The sequence below is a fragment of the Phasianus colchicus genome, chromosome 5 (genome assembly GCF_987193195.1).
Source record: "Phasianus colchicus chromosome 5, bPhaCol1.hap1.1, whole genome shotgun sequence".
Lineage (NCBI taxonomy): Eukaryota > Metazoa > Chordata > Aves > Galliformes > Phasianidae > Phasianus > Phasianus colchicus.
Window position 1 is genome coordinate 13,199,437 of NC_143440.1, and position 13,656 is coordinate 13,213,092.

The 13,656-nt window shown below is 48.3% G+C and overlaps 3 protein-coding genes across 3 annotated transcripts in view; 2 read left to right on the plus strand and 1 right to left on the minus strand.

Moving 5' to 3' along the window:
• Positions 1-817: 817 nt before the first annotated feature.
• LOC116242912 (ferritin light chain-like) lies at positions 818-3,889 on the plus strand. The gene is made up of 3 exons (XM_031613937.2): positions 818-1,000; positions 2,301-2,447; positions 2,716-3,889. The coding sequence occupies exons 1-3, from the start codon at positions 818-820 to the stop codon at positions 3,226-3,228; spliced, it is 843 nt and encodes a 280-aa protein (XP_031469797.2). The 3' UTR covers positions 3,229-3,889.
• Positions 3,890-8,257: 4,368 nt separating this feature from the next.
• MYOD1 (myogenic differentiation 1) lies at positions 8,258-11,764 on the plus strand. Its single transcript, XM_031614040.2, has 3 exons — positions 8,258-9,000; positions 10,135-10,213; positions 10,832-11,764. Exons 1-3 carry the CDS (start codon positions 8,440-8,442, stop codon positions 11,083-11,085), a joined length of 894 nt encoding a protein of 297 aa, XP_031469900.2. The 5' UTR covers positions 8,258-8,439; the 3' UTR covers positions 11,086-11,764.
• TPH1 (tryptophan hydroxylase 1) overlaps positions 8,975-13,656 on the minus strand; it is a 282,192-nt gene continuing 277,510 nt past the window's right edge. Inside the window, exons 33-34 of the mRNA XM_090140548.1 lie at positions 12,755-12,960; positions 8,975-9,073 (exon numbers count right to left, since the gene is read on the minus strand). The gene's annotated coding sequence lies outside the window, so the exon portion shown is untranslated. The remainder of the gene's footprint in view (positions 9,074-12,754; positions 12,961-13,656) is intronic.

A 13,656-nucleotide genomic window follows, 5' to 3' on the forward strand; every position in this document is an offset into this window, starting at 1 on the left:
ATGAGAAGTTAGGCAGAAACTCTTTACTCAGAGGCCAGGGAGGCCCTGGCACAGCTGCCCAGAGAAGCTGAGTGTGTCCCATCTCTGGCAAGCCTCGAGGCCAGGCTGGATGGGGCCCTGGGCAGCCGATCCATGTGATGGGGGGCAGCCCTGCACACTGCAGGGGCTGGGGCTGGGTGGGCTTGAAGATCCCCACCAACCCGAACCATTCTGTGATTCTAAGCACTAAATATGATTAGTTCCATTAAACAATGAGGGCAGAATACTGCAGAAGATGGGGCACCGAAGTGGAAATAGGCAGGTTTCTGCAGAGCAGCTCTCACACCCCTGTAACCGCGGTGATGGGCAGTCGGACCCAATCACAATTACAGCGTGCAACAGGCCCACAAGGTCCTCAGAACAGGGCTGTGGGGAGCAGAACGTGCCGCTGAAATACACGGCACGCAGGATTGAGCTGACTCAGCAGACGGTCACCGAACAGAGTTATCCCATCTGAAGGGCGTACAACCACATTTCCACTCCAGCGGCTTCTCCGCCTTGAAAGCAAACGCTCACAGAACAGCACGCGGAGCTGCACCTCCGTGACGTGGCGGCTGAAGGAGCCGCGAGCCTTTGGCAGCCACCGCGCAAACCGAGCAGCGCCGCTCACACACCTGACGCGACCCCGCCGCCGGGGCGCGCCGCCCACGGGCACGCAGGAAATGGCGGCAACGCGGCTCCCTCCTCCCCCGGTCGGGCGGGAGGCGGGCGGAGGCGAGGTGCGGCCCAGGTGCCCGCCGCTATATCAGGCGGGGCGGCGGGGCGGCGCGGCTGCCCCATGGCGGCGCCCGCCATGGCCGAGCCGCGCTCCAAGCGGCCCCGCGTCACGCTGCCCGCCTGCCCGGCGCACCGCCCGCTGCCCGGCAGCCGCGTGAGGCAGAGCTTCCCGGCCGCCGTGGAGGAGGGCCTGTGCGGGGTGACCGGCGCCCTGCTGGAGCTCGCCTACAGCCTGCAGGCGCTGGTAAGGCGGCGGGAGGGCCGGGGGTGGCTGAGGCCGGTGGTTGGTAGGGGCGCGGGTGGGTGCTGCTCAGTCAGGAACAGACGGTGGAGAAATTAAACTTGAAAACGTTAACATCCTAAAGTTCTTAATCGCGTACGTAAAATATTTACCTTAGCAGGCGTGGTAACTTTCCTTCCGTGGCTGCGAAATACGGAATCTCATGGCTTCTGTGAACGGCAAGGTGAAAGTGAGCGCAGGAAAAGGCGAGCAGGACAGTAAGAAAAACCTATGAAATCACAGAAGCACAGAATGGCTTAAGTTGGAGCCCACCCAGCCTCAACCCCCTGCCATGGGCAGGGCTGCTTTGTCAGGTCAGGCTGCCCAGGGCCCCATCCAGCTGGCCTTGTGTGCCTCCAGGGTTCGGGCACACTCCTAGGCTATAAGCATACAGCGGGGCTCCAGTCCACAGCCCATCCAAGAGGCAGAAGCTGTGCTGTGCTGCATATTAATGCTTAGGGAACTAGAAGATCACAACATTGTAACTCCCTCAGTTCCACTGAAGCCCCTCTCCTATGAAGAAAGGCTGAGGGAGTTGGGCTTATTCAGCTTGGAGAAGAGAAGCCTCTGGGGAGGCCTTGTTGCAGCCTTACAGTACCTGAAGGGAGCATACAAGCAGAGAGAGAGGACTGGCTTTTTACACAGTTTGATAGTGGTAGAACAAGGAGGTGCTGCTTTAAACAAGAAGAGGAGAAAATTAGGCTAGATGCTAGAAGAAACTTAGGAGGTAGTGAGGGCCTGGCACAGGCTGCCCAGAGTAGCTGCAGATGCCCCATTCCTGGAGGCATTCAAGGCCAGGTTGGATGGGGCCCTGGGCAGCCTGAACTGGTGAAGGCAGCCCTGCCTGTGGCAGGGGGTGTTGGAACTAGATGAAAATGCAAAACTGTGCTTGTTCTCTTTTGCATTTGCGTCATCTTAATAGCTTTGAAAGCTTATTTTTCACCTATGTTCTCTGTACTGGGACTATGCCTTAAAAATTATTTGTATTCAAGAAAGAATATCAGTACTGGAGACAAACAACAGTACTGTATCAGTACTACAGTTACCTCTCTAGAATTAAAAGCCAGAGGGATTTGTCATAGAAGTAAAAAGACTTTTAAGTAAAGAGACAAAACTTACTGTATTGTAGAAACATAGATGAAGGTCTTCGAAGTGACTGTGGGTAGATAAAATCCCATTGGAAAAGACTCCTGGATTCTAGCAAATCTTAATAATCTGTGTGGTGTGGGGTTTTTTTTGTTTTGTTTTTTCTTTTTATTTTTAGGGTGAATATTTTGATCAGTCACATGTGGCTCTACCAAATGTTTCGAAGTTCTTCCTGCATCAAGCTCTGGAAGAGAGAAAAGCTGCAGAGGCTTTGATGAAGTATCAGCAAGAAAGAGGAGGCCATTACTGTTCTAAAACCATCCAGGTATGTAGCAAGGAATGAGCTTTCAAGCATTTGCAATAAGCAGTAGTTACTCTGATTTCTTTCATTATATTGTTAGTACTTCAGATATCTGCATTCATCCCCTTAGCCAGGTATAATTTTCTAGGAGTTATAAAATCCTATAAGAAATGCTCCAGATTAGGAGTTTTAAATCCTAACGTGACTTCTTGATAGGAAGCTGCAGGAAAACAGTGAATATGGAAAGATGAGCTGTTCTTCTAAATAAATGTAATTCTGTCTTTGTTTCTAGAAACCAAATTGTGACTATGCTGTCGGTTTGATGAAAGCTCTGGAACTAGCTATGATGCAGTGGAAAACTCTGACACGATACTTTGAAGAGCTTTATGCCCTAAGCATTGAAAATGCAGACCCTCATAGTGCAAGCACTATCAAGAAACAATTTATTGGGCCCAAAATCCAGAAGATCAAGATGATGGGAGATCTCCTGACCAATGCTCGCAGGCTTGATTGTTCCCAAGATGGCAGAAATAGTCTTGGGGATTACTTTATGGACCGGTTGCAGAAAGAGTTCAGAATAGGCATAGAGCCAGAGTCTAGTCAGCAGTGCAGCCCCTGTCTACCTCTCCAGCAGTGTGCAGGAGCTTCAGAGAGTCTGAAGCGACCACAGAAAGAATTCTCCCAGCACAGGAACAGCATAGGACCAATATATGCAACCATACACTGCACTGCCACACTGCCACAGTGTAATAACGATGGGATGGGAGCAAAAATGAAGCGGGAGGGAGGTACTTTAATGCTGTAGCTCTTATCACTGTGGTCCAGCTTTGAAGGTGGACCTTTACAGAGAAGAGTGGCCTGGAGACTAAAACTCGGGGGACACGATGCTTTATCACTTCCCCTTCTTTACGCCCTGAACCTCATCCTCATTTGAGCCACAGCTCAAAATCCAGCCCATTCCATTGTCTTGTTTAAGTGACAGCAAGGTTGCTAGTTACCAAAATTGATAGCATTCATTGCATTTTTATCTATGCAATTCTTCCTACAAACCAAAAGCTTCTAGGCCTCTCCTGTCTTAAACAATAGGGTGGGTTAGCTAATGCAAATTATGTTAGCAGTATATTCAACTTTTATTAAAAAAAAAAAAAACTTTAGAAAAAAGAAATGTCTATATGGGAGGAAGCTCAAAGGTTTAGTTTTATATTATCCGATTTTATATTAGAAATTTTATATTAGCATACTAACACAATGTAATGAACTTTTTAAAAGACTTGCTTTAAGACAAGGTTTTACTTGCTTATTTCTATCACAGTAGCAGTTAAAAATAAGTAGTCCAATTCATTTACTTACAACCCAGCTGTTTCTATAGTTGTATACTTCTCCAAGATGAAGGATGCAAACACTTCCTCCACGGCAGGAATAAGACCAATGCTCTTAGGCACATGGCTTAACTCTTACGTTGTCCTGTGTGGAGTCAGGAGTTGGACTTGATGATCCTCATGGGTCTTTACCAACCCTGGATATTCTGTGATTCTACATTCCTTCCATTCACCTCCTACAGGAGTGCCTCTCTTTCTCTATACTGGCTACCAAGGTCACCTAGGAAGAGCAGCTCACTAGATCAGCTGTTTGCAGCTAGGTTGTGAATTGTTTTTTTTTTTTATATACCACATTTATATGCAATTGGGGTTTGCTTTCTTGAAAGATTCTTACTTTATGTAATGTTGCAAACAATGTTCTTATGATGTTTGACAATAAATTCAGTTCCATATTAAATTCCACTTTGCATTTGCATTGTATTCCTCATTTTATATATTATAAGCACGACAGTACTTTCCAGGAGATTTTGCATACGTATATGAGATGACACCAATACTTAACTGTGATTGAGAAGGTTGCACGGTTGAATTTAAAGATGAAAGCAATAGACCACAGAATGAAAATAAATGCTAGAAGACTGTATTAAGGTGACAAAAAAACACAATGAAACACTTCTAGTAAATGCTTTGACTCCCTTATACAGCTGCAGTTAAGTACCCATTTCTGTAAAGCTGTGTAGATCACTTAATTTCTGTTAGTGCTGCAACACAAGACAGATGATTACAGCATTGATGCTTTCCTCATCTTTCTAGTACAATGACTCAACTTTTTTTTTTCTTCTAGTTGGGGAAATTACTTTAAAACATCTCCTGTATTCTGTAGTAAAAATACTGCAGTGTGCCACAAGAATGGTTTGAAATGTTTTTAGCAACATGCTGGATTCATCTGTTTGGGGTGGCTGCTCTCAAATACAGCAGTAGTTCAACAGATATTTCCATCTGGGCTAGATTCCAACACCCACCCTCTTGCTGAGCATACCTTATTCAACAATTAGTTCCACTGACTGCAATTCAACATGAATAAGGGCAATGGAATCCGTCCTTCTCAGTATTAATACATAGCTCACTAAGTATGAATGGACCAAAACTGCTAGTTGAGTTATAAACTAGTGCTACATGGCTAGTACAGGCAACATTTGATATACAGCAGTCTCCTTTAAGAGTTGTTAACCTACAATACAGGCATCGGTTTCAAGTACTGCAGATCTTAAATGAATTCCAACAGAACAAGGAGCCCAACACTTAAACTTTTCAATGTGAGACTTACTTGCTGCTGCTTCTTCCCTGAAATATTGCCGTATGTGCTTCTCAGAGACTCTTCTCATCTTTATCCTTGTAGCCAAACGTGCCAGTACTCTTTCAGATTTTAGGCCTTTCTCTCCCTCTCTCTTCTGAAATACCTTCCGGATTCTGCCTGAAGTGACAATTCTTTTCCAGGTAATCTCACAGTCAGCTGTTTTCCCAGTCTATCTTCTGAAAAAGAAAAAATCAGATACTGAGATAATCAAAGCTTTTCTTGTCCATGTGACACTTGTGCTGTCAGGCACATGTACCTGTGATCTCTTTGTCAGCAGTACCCTCTGCTGTGTACAGGATGATCCTCTCCATGCTTCGCAGTGCAGGAAGTACAACCTGCCACTCTCAGCTTCATTTCAACCATGCCCTGTGAAAATGAGATGAAGGATCAGTGTGAAACAGGTATAAAGTCAACAGCATTTAGAGCAGCTGTACAGATACTCTTCCTCTGCTGAATGCTTGGTCATACATGCACTCTGTATCTGTTCTTGCAAAGCAAAGCCCAAATAATCCAGGATAGCCACAGAAGCATCACTGCACTAAATATAGCATTCAAACATGAAGCTTTGAAGAGACCTATTCTTTACTTACAATTATGAGTTACAGCAACAGAGGCTTCCAAACAGGAATCAAAAATGGTGTATTTCCAAATGCTGCCATAAGAAATTCCTGTGGTTATAGGGGAAGGGAGCTTGCTGCTGTTTGCAATCAGAGTGGGAAATTCACTTCAAGTCTCTTGATGGAGATCATGCCATATCCTTCCTCTTCTCCACTCCGGCCACACAACATTGACAAGAGCATCTTGGAATACTCTTCTTTGCTTGTTTCAGGCCCACAGCATCTTTTTGGACAAAGCTATCCTTGGGCAAAATACCAGAAAGATAATTGAACTTTTGGTGCCAGCAGCAGGGAACACATCCTTGCACAATCATAGAGGCCAGAAGGGACCTCTGGAGATGATCTAGTCTAACCCCCCTGTTAAAGCAGGTTGAAGCTGCTCAAGGGCAGCTTCACTGCAAGACAATTCTGAGCAGAATTCACCAGCTGGTCATGGCTTTCTCCCGACTTTTCCACTTAGGTGAGCTCATGCACTTACGAGCATTCATAGGCAATTACTGGCAGTCTCTCAGTATTGCCTGTCCAAGTCTCACCATCTGTTACCACTCTGCCCAAATTAATCACTACGCGTGCCAGTCCTCAAATGCCTTTTCCTGGGGTCAGATACAACCTAGATGCACGCTCACAGTGGCAGATTATGCTGTAGCTTTAGGTAAATATTACCAAAATTAGCATTTCCACAAATTAAACCAATGACCCGAGGAAAGTTTCCGTGTTTTGAGTGGGTCAGCAAGGCCAGCACCAATGCTTGACAACCAATGCACACCTGTTAAGCCATACAACTATTTCTCATTTATACTTGTTTTGTCTTATTGTATACAAAACATGGTTTTGAATACAAATTATTTTTACTTTAGCAGTTCTGTAAAGGTTAAAACAAACATTCTGTTCTCTCCTTCTGTATCAAAGAGCCTCTACAATAACAGTGGAGTGTTTTCATGAGCTTGCTGCTCTGCCTCAGAACAGCTGGGAGATACACTTCTGCATGTGTAGGGCTGATTAATAGCTGCTCTCCTTGGGGTGGATCGTTTTTCAGCACTGGATACAGTGAAAGAACAAACTTGTACAGAGTCCAAAACATCAACTTGAAAAAAAAAATTGATCTTTGGGGTAAGGACAGAACGTGACTAACAATTCTTATCTCTGTACTTCAAAACACATAAGTAGAAAATGAGGGCTGCAGATTATGAATTTTTGCAAAAATGGAATGACAGAACAACAGAAGAACCCACCATGGTGACAGCCCATCTGAGCTGCCACAGGCATGGGGACCACAGGCCTGACCGCCAACTGATGTCTGTCACCTTCTGAGATGCTCTCAGCTTTGCTGCAGGGGGAGCTTTGCCTTTGATTTCAGAGGAGTCGGAATGTCACCAGCACTTATAACTGCAGAATGGAGGTTACTTTTAGCCCGTGGTAGATTAAAAGTATCCATAACTCCCTGAATCATAAAGTTCATGAAAACACAGAGCTGAAATGCTGCAGTACTTCTGTACTGGAGAAAGACCCAAACTTCCCAGCTTAAGTGATATTCCAAACCCAGAATCCGGCAGCCTTAAGAGACATTTACCAAAGCCAATCTGCTCTTCCACATCCCCAACTCTGCCACGGCTATCTGCCCAAACCAGCACACTGTACTGCACCAGCAATAGGGCTGCAGCGCGGTTACACGTGCGGCACAACACCGCTCACGACGCAACGTCAATCTCTTCCAAGGCTTTGGAATTAAGGTGAGCTGAGGCTGAGCTCAAAGAGAAACCTGAGACGCAGCTGTATGCATGTGAGCCGAGGTGCAAAGAGTCACTTACTGTAACTCAGGTGTGTCACTGCAGAGACACGGCCGCAGGCTCAGCTGAGGAGCCACGCGCTTCCCGCAGTCGCCGTGCCCGAGGGACGAGCCTCGCCCTCCCGCTCGGCCCCGCGCCTCAGGCCGAGCTCCGACAGCCGCGCCGGAGCCCCGCGCGACACCTCGCGGCTCCGGGGCCCGTCCTGCGGGCGCCGCGCCGGGGTTCTGACGGAACAGCTCCCGGCCGGCGTCACGCGCCCGGCCGCCGACGGAAGGCACGAGGCAGCAGCCCCGGCGCGTCGCCGCGGGGCGAAGGGCGCAGCGCTCCGCGAGCCGCCGGGCGGGCCCGGAGCCTTTTCCCGCAGCTCCGACGGGGCGCTTCGCTCCCGTTCCCTCCGCTTCGCCGAGCTCCGCCGACGGCCGCGGGCCGCTACTCCCCCCTGCGGGCGGCCGCGCAGCGCCGCAGCCCCGACCCCGTCGCCGCCCTCGCCCCGCCGCCCCGCCGCCCCGGCTCCGTCGCGGACGCCCCCGCGGTTACCGCGCGGCCGCGGCCGTCCCGCCGGGCGAGGCGTGGGGCTCCGGCACCCGCGGGCCGCTCGGCCCGAGCCGCGCCGCCGCGCGCAGCTCCCCCTCCCCACCCCGCAGGGGGCCGAGGCTCCGGGGGCTCCGTCAGCCGCGGCCCCCTCCCCGCCCCGCCGCGCCCCGCCCCGGCCCGCCGGGGGCTCCGGCATAAATACGGCCCCGAGCGGCGCTCCCGGGGCGGCGCGGCCGGAGAGGGGTCGGCGGCGGTGGCGTGGCGGCAGCGACCCGCGCCGGAGGTCTCTCGTGGCTCAGGGTGCGACGGCCCCGCTCCGTGCCCGCCTCGCGCAGCCGCCCTCGGGACCCCCCGTGCCCCCCGACCGCCGTCCCGCCCCGCTCTGCGCTCCCAGTCGCCCCCATGGACTTACTGGGCCCCATGGAGATGACGGAGGGCTCCCTCTGCTCCTTCACGGCCGCCGACGACTTCTACGACGACCCGTGCTTCAACACGTCGGACATGCACTTCTTCGAGGACCTGGACCCCCGGCTGGTGCACGTGGGCGGGCTGCTGAAGCCCGAGGAGCACCCGCACCACCACGGGCACCACCACGGGCACCCGCACGAGGAGGAGCACGTGCGGGCGCCCAGCGGGCACCACCAGGCCGGCCGCTGCCTGCTGTGGGCGTGCAAGGCCTGCAAGAGGAAGACCACCAACGCCGACCGCCGCAAAGCCGCCACCATGAGGGAGCGGCGGCGGCTCAGCAAAGTCAACGAGGCCTTCGAGACCCTCAAGCGCTGCACCTCCACCAACCCCAACCAGCGCCTGCCCAAGGTGGAGATCCTGCGCAACGCCATCCGCTACATCGAGAGCCTGCAGGCCCTGCTGCGCGAGCAGGAGGATGCGTACTACCCGGTGCTGGAGCACTACAGCGGGGAGTCGGATGCATCCAGCCCTCGCTCCAACTGCTCCGACGGCATGGTGAGTGCCCCGGGCAGGACATGAGGTCCTTCCTCCTTGTAGCCCAGCAGCAGGGTCCCCACGTGCCAGGTCTCTGGGAAGAGAAGGGAAATCTGTTAGATTCTTGGGAGGAAGGTTAGGCAGTGCCTGTGTGCCGGGGAGCTCTGTGGGAGGTTGCCTGGGAGCACATGGCCCCTGGGTACCTCTGATTTCACGCTTTGCTGTCTGTTCCTCGAAGGACGGCGGTGAGGCAGGTCCCCTTGGGTGTGGGAATTGCAGGGGAAAACGCGCAGGGCAACCGATCAAGTGTAGGGTTTGTTTTCTGTCATTCATCAGGATAACAAGAGGATGGCCCAAGTAACGGGAGTTGTTTTCCTTGACCCTTTTGAAGAAGGCCAGCTTTCCTTTCATTTGATCCCTCTGCAGACATTTACTGGCAGCAGAAAAAAGAGCCCAGGCTTAGAGCCGTGGGTTATGGGGAGAGGACAAGGGTGGCTGCAGGACTGCTGCCGACGACGGGACCGCAAGGGCACTTCTGGGATTTTTTTCTGTTTTTTAGTGGGGATAATAATCAGGGAGCTGAGTACTTGGGACTGTGAAGTAGTTGGCAAATGGGAGAGAGTTACAAATGTCCCGTCTTCAAAATACAGCCTTTTCATTGTAGATTCACACGTTGACCACAAATATATTGGTCAGGGTTTGGCGGTTTTTCTTTACAAAACCAGAGTAGGAAGAGAAACTGAAAGAAATCCGAAGGTAGAGTAGTGGCTTTCTCAGAGGAACTCATGTTTGGGAAAGTCGTTCAAAGTGAGATCAAAAGAATTCCTTCCTCTCTTGAGTTGCCTTTTCTAAGCTGACCATAGCCGTACATGAGACTGCTGGAAAACCTCATCTCTGGTAAAACCACAGCATCAGTCATAGCGATGGTGGTAATTTCCCTTTGGAATGGACATGACACACAAATATTCTAGTGTAAACCCATTCCTTTTTTAAAGCAAGTTAATTCTGTCTGCTTCATTCTACGACACAAACTTGACATCATTTCAGCTGAGAGCGATGGCACAGATTAGCTTACTGAAATACAAAATCAGATGGTTCCCAGGATCTGTGGAAAAGGCAGTCCCCCAGCCTCACTCAGATTATTTTCCTTTCCAGATGGAGTACAGCGGGCCGCCTTGCAGCTCTCGCAGGAGAAACAGCTACGACAGCAGCTACTACACGGAATCACCAAATGGTGAGTATCTGCAGTTGAGAATATGGCTGTATGAAGCATGGAGGATGGGGGCAGCCATTGCTGTAGCCTCCCCGTGGCCTTCTCCGTCCTCAGTCACTTAGCCAAGCTGGAGAAGGACCCCGCCTCTCCAGCCAGTGAGCTGCTGATGCTGGCAGAAGCACTGGATTTCATGTAAATGTATTTGCAAGTATAGGGGATGTGTTAGAGCTGCATTTCCTGTTTTGCAAATAGAGCGTCTAGGTATACATCCCTCTCTGCAACTGATTTTTAGTCTTAACCCCATTTTGTGTGAAGCCTGTTCTAACCAGGTATCATTAATCCAAACTGGAGAAAGGCCTGACAGAATTCCAATCTTCCATTCCCTTTCTGAAGACTGAAGTGAAGCCCTGGATCCACCCTCCCTGAATAGCAGCGTGTTTTACTTGGGTCTCTCCTCTATTTCACAGATGACAATTCCTTTCCTGACAGCTGGCATCCTTCACTCATACTCATTTCCTCTGATTTTTTGCATGCTCTCAGACGCGTACTTCAGCCACTTGCTGGGTTTTTATGAAAGAACTACGTCTTACAATTTAAGTACACAGTGGATAAATGGATCACATTTGTCTTTGTTTTCAGACCCAAAGCATGGCAAGAGTTCCGTTGTTTCCAGCCTCGACTGCCTCTCAAGCATTGTGGAGAGGATTTCCACAGACAACTCCACATGTCCAATACTGCCTCCAGCTGAAGCTGTTGCTGAAGGGAGTCCCTGTTCCCCCCAGGAAGGAGCAAGCCTGAACGACAGTGGAGCCCAGATTCCTTCCCCCACCAACTGCACCCCGCTTCCCCAGGACAGCAGCAGCAGCAGCAATCCAATTTACCAAGTGCTATAAAGGCAGGTCCAGCCGGACTGCGCCGAGAACAAATTGCTCCGTTCAGCCAAGCTCCAAGACCTGCCTTCTAAAACAGAAAGGACTTCAAGACTTTTGTTTCAGTTTTAAAATATCATGCAAAATTCCTTCTGTAACTTTTCAAACCTGTACTACTACAGAATACGCTTAGTTATTTATTGGTTGCTAAACTAAAGTTATTTAATATGTCTAGAGATAAAAGCGTAGACGGGGAAATGGCCAATGTTTAATTTGGGCTTTGGAGAATAGGAACCTGGCTCTTGAATACGGAGGAAAAAAGAAATCTACAACAGCAGTGGCGTGACAGATCCTTCTTCTTATTACCCCTGTTCTGGCCAAAATAAGGTTGTGGACCATTTTTTATAAAACTTTTTGTATAATTGTAAATAAGAGTTGCTTTGCAAAAAAAAAAAAAAAAGAAAAGAAAAGAAAAAAAGAAAAGGAAAAAAGGAAAAAAGAAAAGAAAAAAGAAGAAAAAGGGAAAAAAAAAAACTAAACGAAAGCTAAAATTAAAAACAAAACAAACATAGGAAAAATTAAAAATATATATATTTAATGTTGCTTGGTTTGTTGTGCCAAACTTTAACTTTATATATTTATACGATGTGATTGCCAAGAATGTTTTCAACAGTATTCTAAATAAAGACCCTTATTTATAAAATCTGTGGCATTATCTTGACTTTCATTAGAGCTTCTAGAGTTACTGGTGCATTTAGGAACGGTGTTAAGATCGCTGCCTTGGCAGGAAGAAGATACAGGCTCTGATTCAGCAAAGAAATCAAGTGCTTGCTTCAGCTGCGCTACTTTCAGTTAATTTGTGCAAAGACACTGCTGAAAAGGGGTTGACTTTCTTCCTGTGGTGTCCTAGTGATTTCCAAACCAAGTCTTACACATCAGTGGTCTTCACTAAGAAGGTCTGTGAGGTATATAAGTGTATTTGCCTCACAGTTACATGATGAGAACTTACAAAGCTGTAATTGAAGTGGGAGTCCTAATAAATTAAGCTCTCCAGATTCCATTGCAGCTACTATGAATTAAAGCCTTTCGACAGTATTTTGCATTCCCAAATATTCAGATTTTCCATGTAAGATCTAATTTTAAGTGACTTTACCATATTCATATACACTCAGGCATTAGAAAACACTTAGAAGTCGTTTTCTGTCACAAAGTTCAAGGTACAGATCACAGTTTTCCTCAAGTTCAGGTTGGAATTTAAGCCCAAGATTGGCAGTTTTAATTTGGATTTGAACTTTAAGCATCTCTGGCAGCGCTGCTCCAGGGATTTGCTTCTTGTTTAGAGCCTCTCTAAAAATAACCGGTGGGGTATGTTTCATTCAGTGTATATATGTAACCTTGCAAGCTTGCCACAAAACTGAAAAACATGAAGCTCTGAGCAGATTGTCATTGATAAGCAAGTATCAGGGTGTATCTGTGCATTTGGGCAAGAACAGCCAGTTGCTGGAGCCCACACACAACAACCTGCTCCTTGTCATATCCCTGTGACTTACGGCTCTTGCTTAAACTTCACAGAGAAAAGAACAGCCAAACAAATAAACAACAGATACCATCATCAGCTCTGAGCGTTTGATGACAGATCAGTCACTATTCTCCCTTAGGTGATTATTACTGAAGGAATTTGTGCAGCTTGTACCTCTTCAACAGGAAGAAGAAAGGAACAACTCATGGGCTCCCTCGTGCATGCGGCGCTGACCACAGTGGATGACAAATGAGGGCACAGAGGACACGGGGCTGCTGTGCAGGCACACGGTGCTTGGCTGGTCAGAGAGGCTGGGGCAGGGCTGCCCCCTCAGCACCTTAACCAACATCCAGCTTTGTGAGGGTCTCCTATTGGCTTCACTGTGGGCAGAAAACACAGTCCAGATTATAAATGTTCAGCTTTTCCCTTTTTTATTCCCCTTATTTACATTCATTTTTTCCCCTTAAAGATAAGAATTTCAGTGTTCTAATTCATACTAGCATGAATGAGCAACTGCTAAGTTGAAAAAAGTCCCATTTTAGTCTGATTGGAGGCAGTGTCATTAACTCACAAAAACTAAAGAAACACAGTCAGATCCCCACAAGTCAAAGCTTCCCATATAGATGATAATTCCATTGCCTCCAGCAAACAATCAGGCCCATATGCAAAAGATGCTACTGAGAAGTACTATAGACCTTGCCATCCCTGTGCTCTGAGGCTGGTGAAAGTGTCATGAATTCAAACGTACAAGCATAGTAATGGCAATCAAGAAATATGTTCCAGAATCAGGAACTAAGAAGGTCCAACTAAGAAGACCCTTAGCACAAAGCTCGCCCTTGCCTCACTCTGGGACCCCATGGGGTACAATAGGAAGCACCCTGGGTCCAGCTGGCATGGCAGAGCGAACACAGAGTGCTTGTGCTCAACAATGTACATGCAGTTCTATGTGAAGTCATGTATATTGCATTTCACTGATTTATTTTAGCAACCCAAGTTTCCACATACTGATGTTAATGTTACAACAGAGAGCAAGCATTTAGCACATCCCAAAATAGATGGGTGGATAAAGAAGAAAA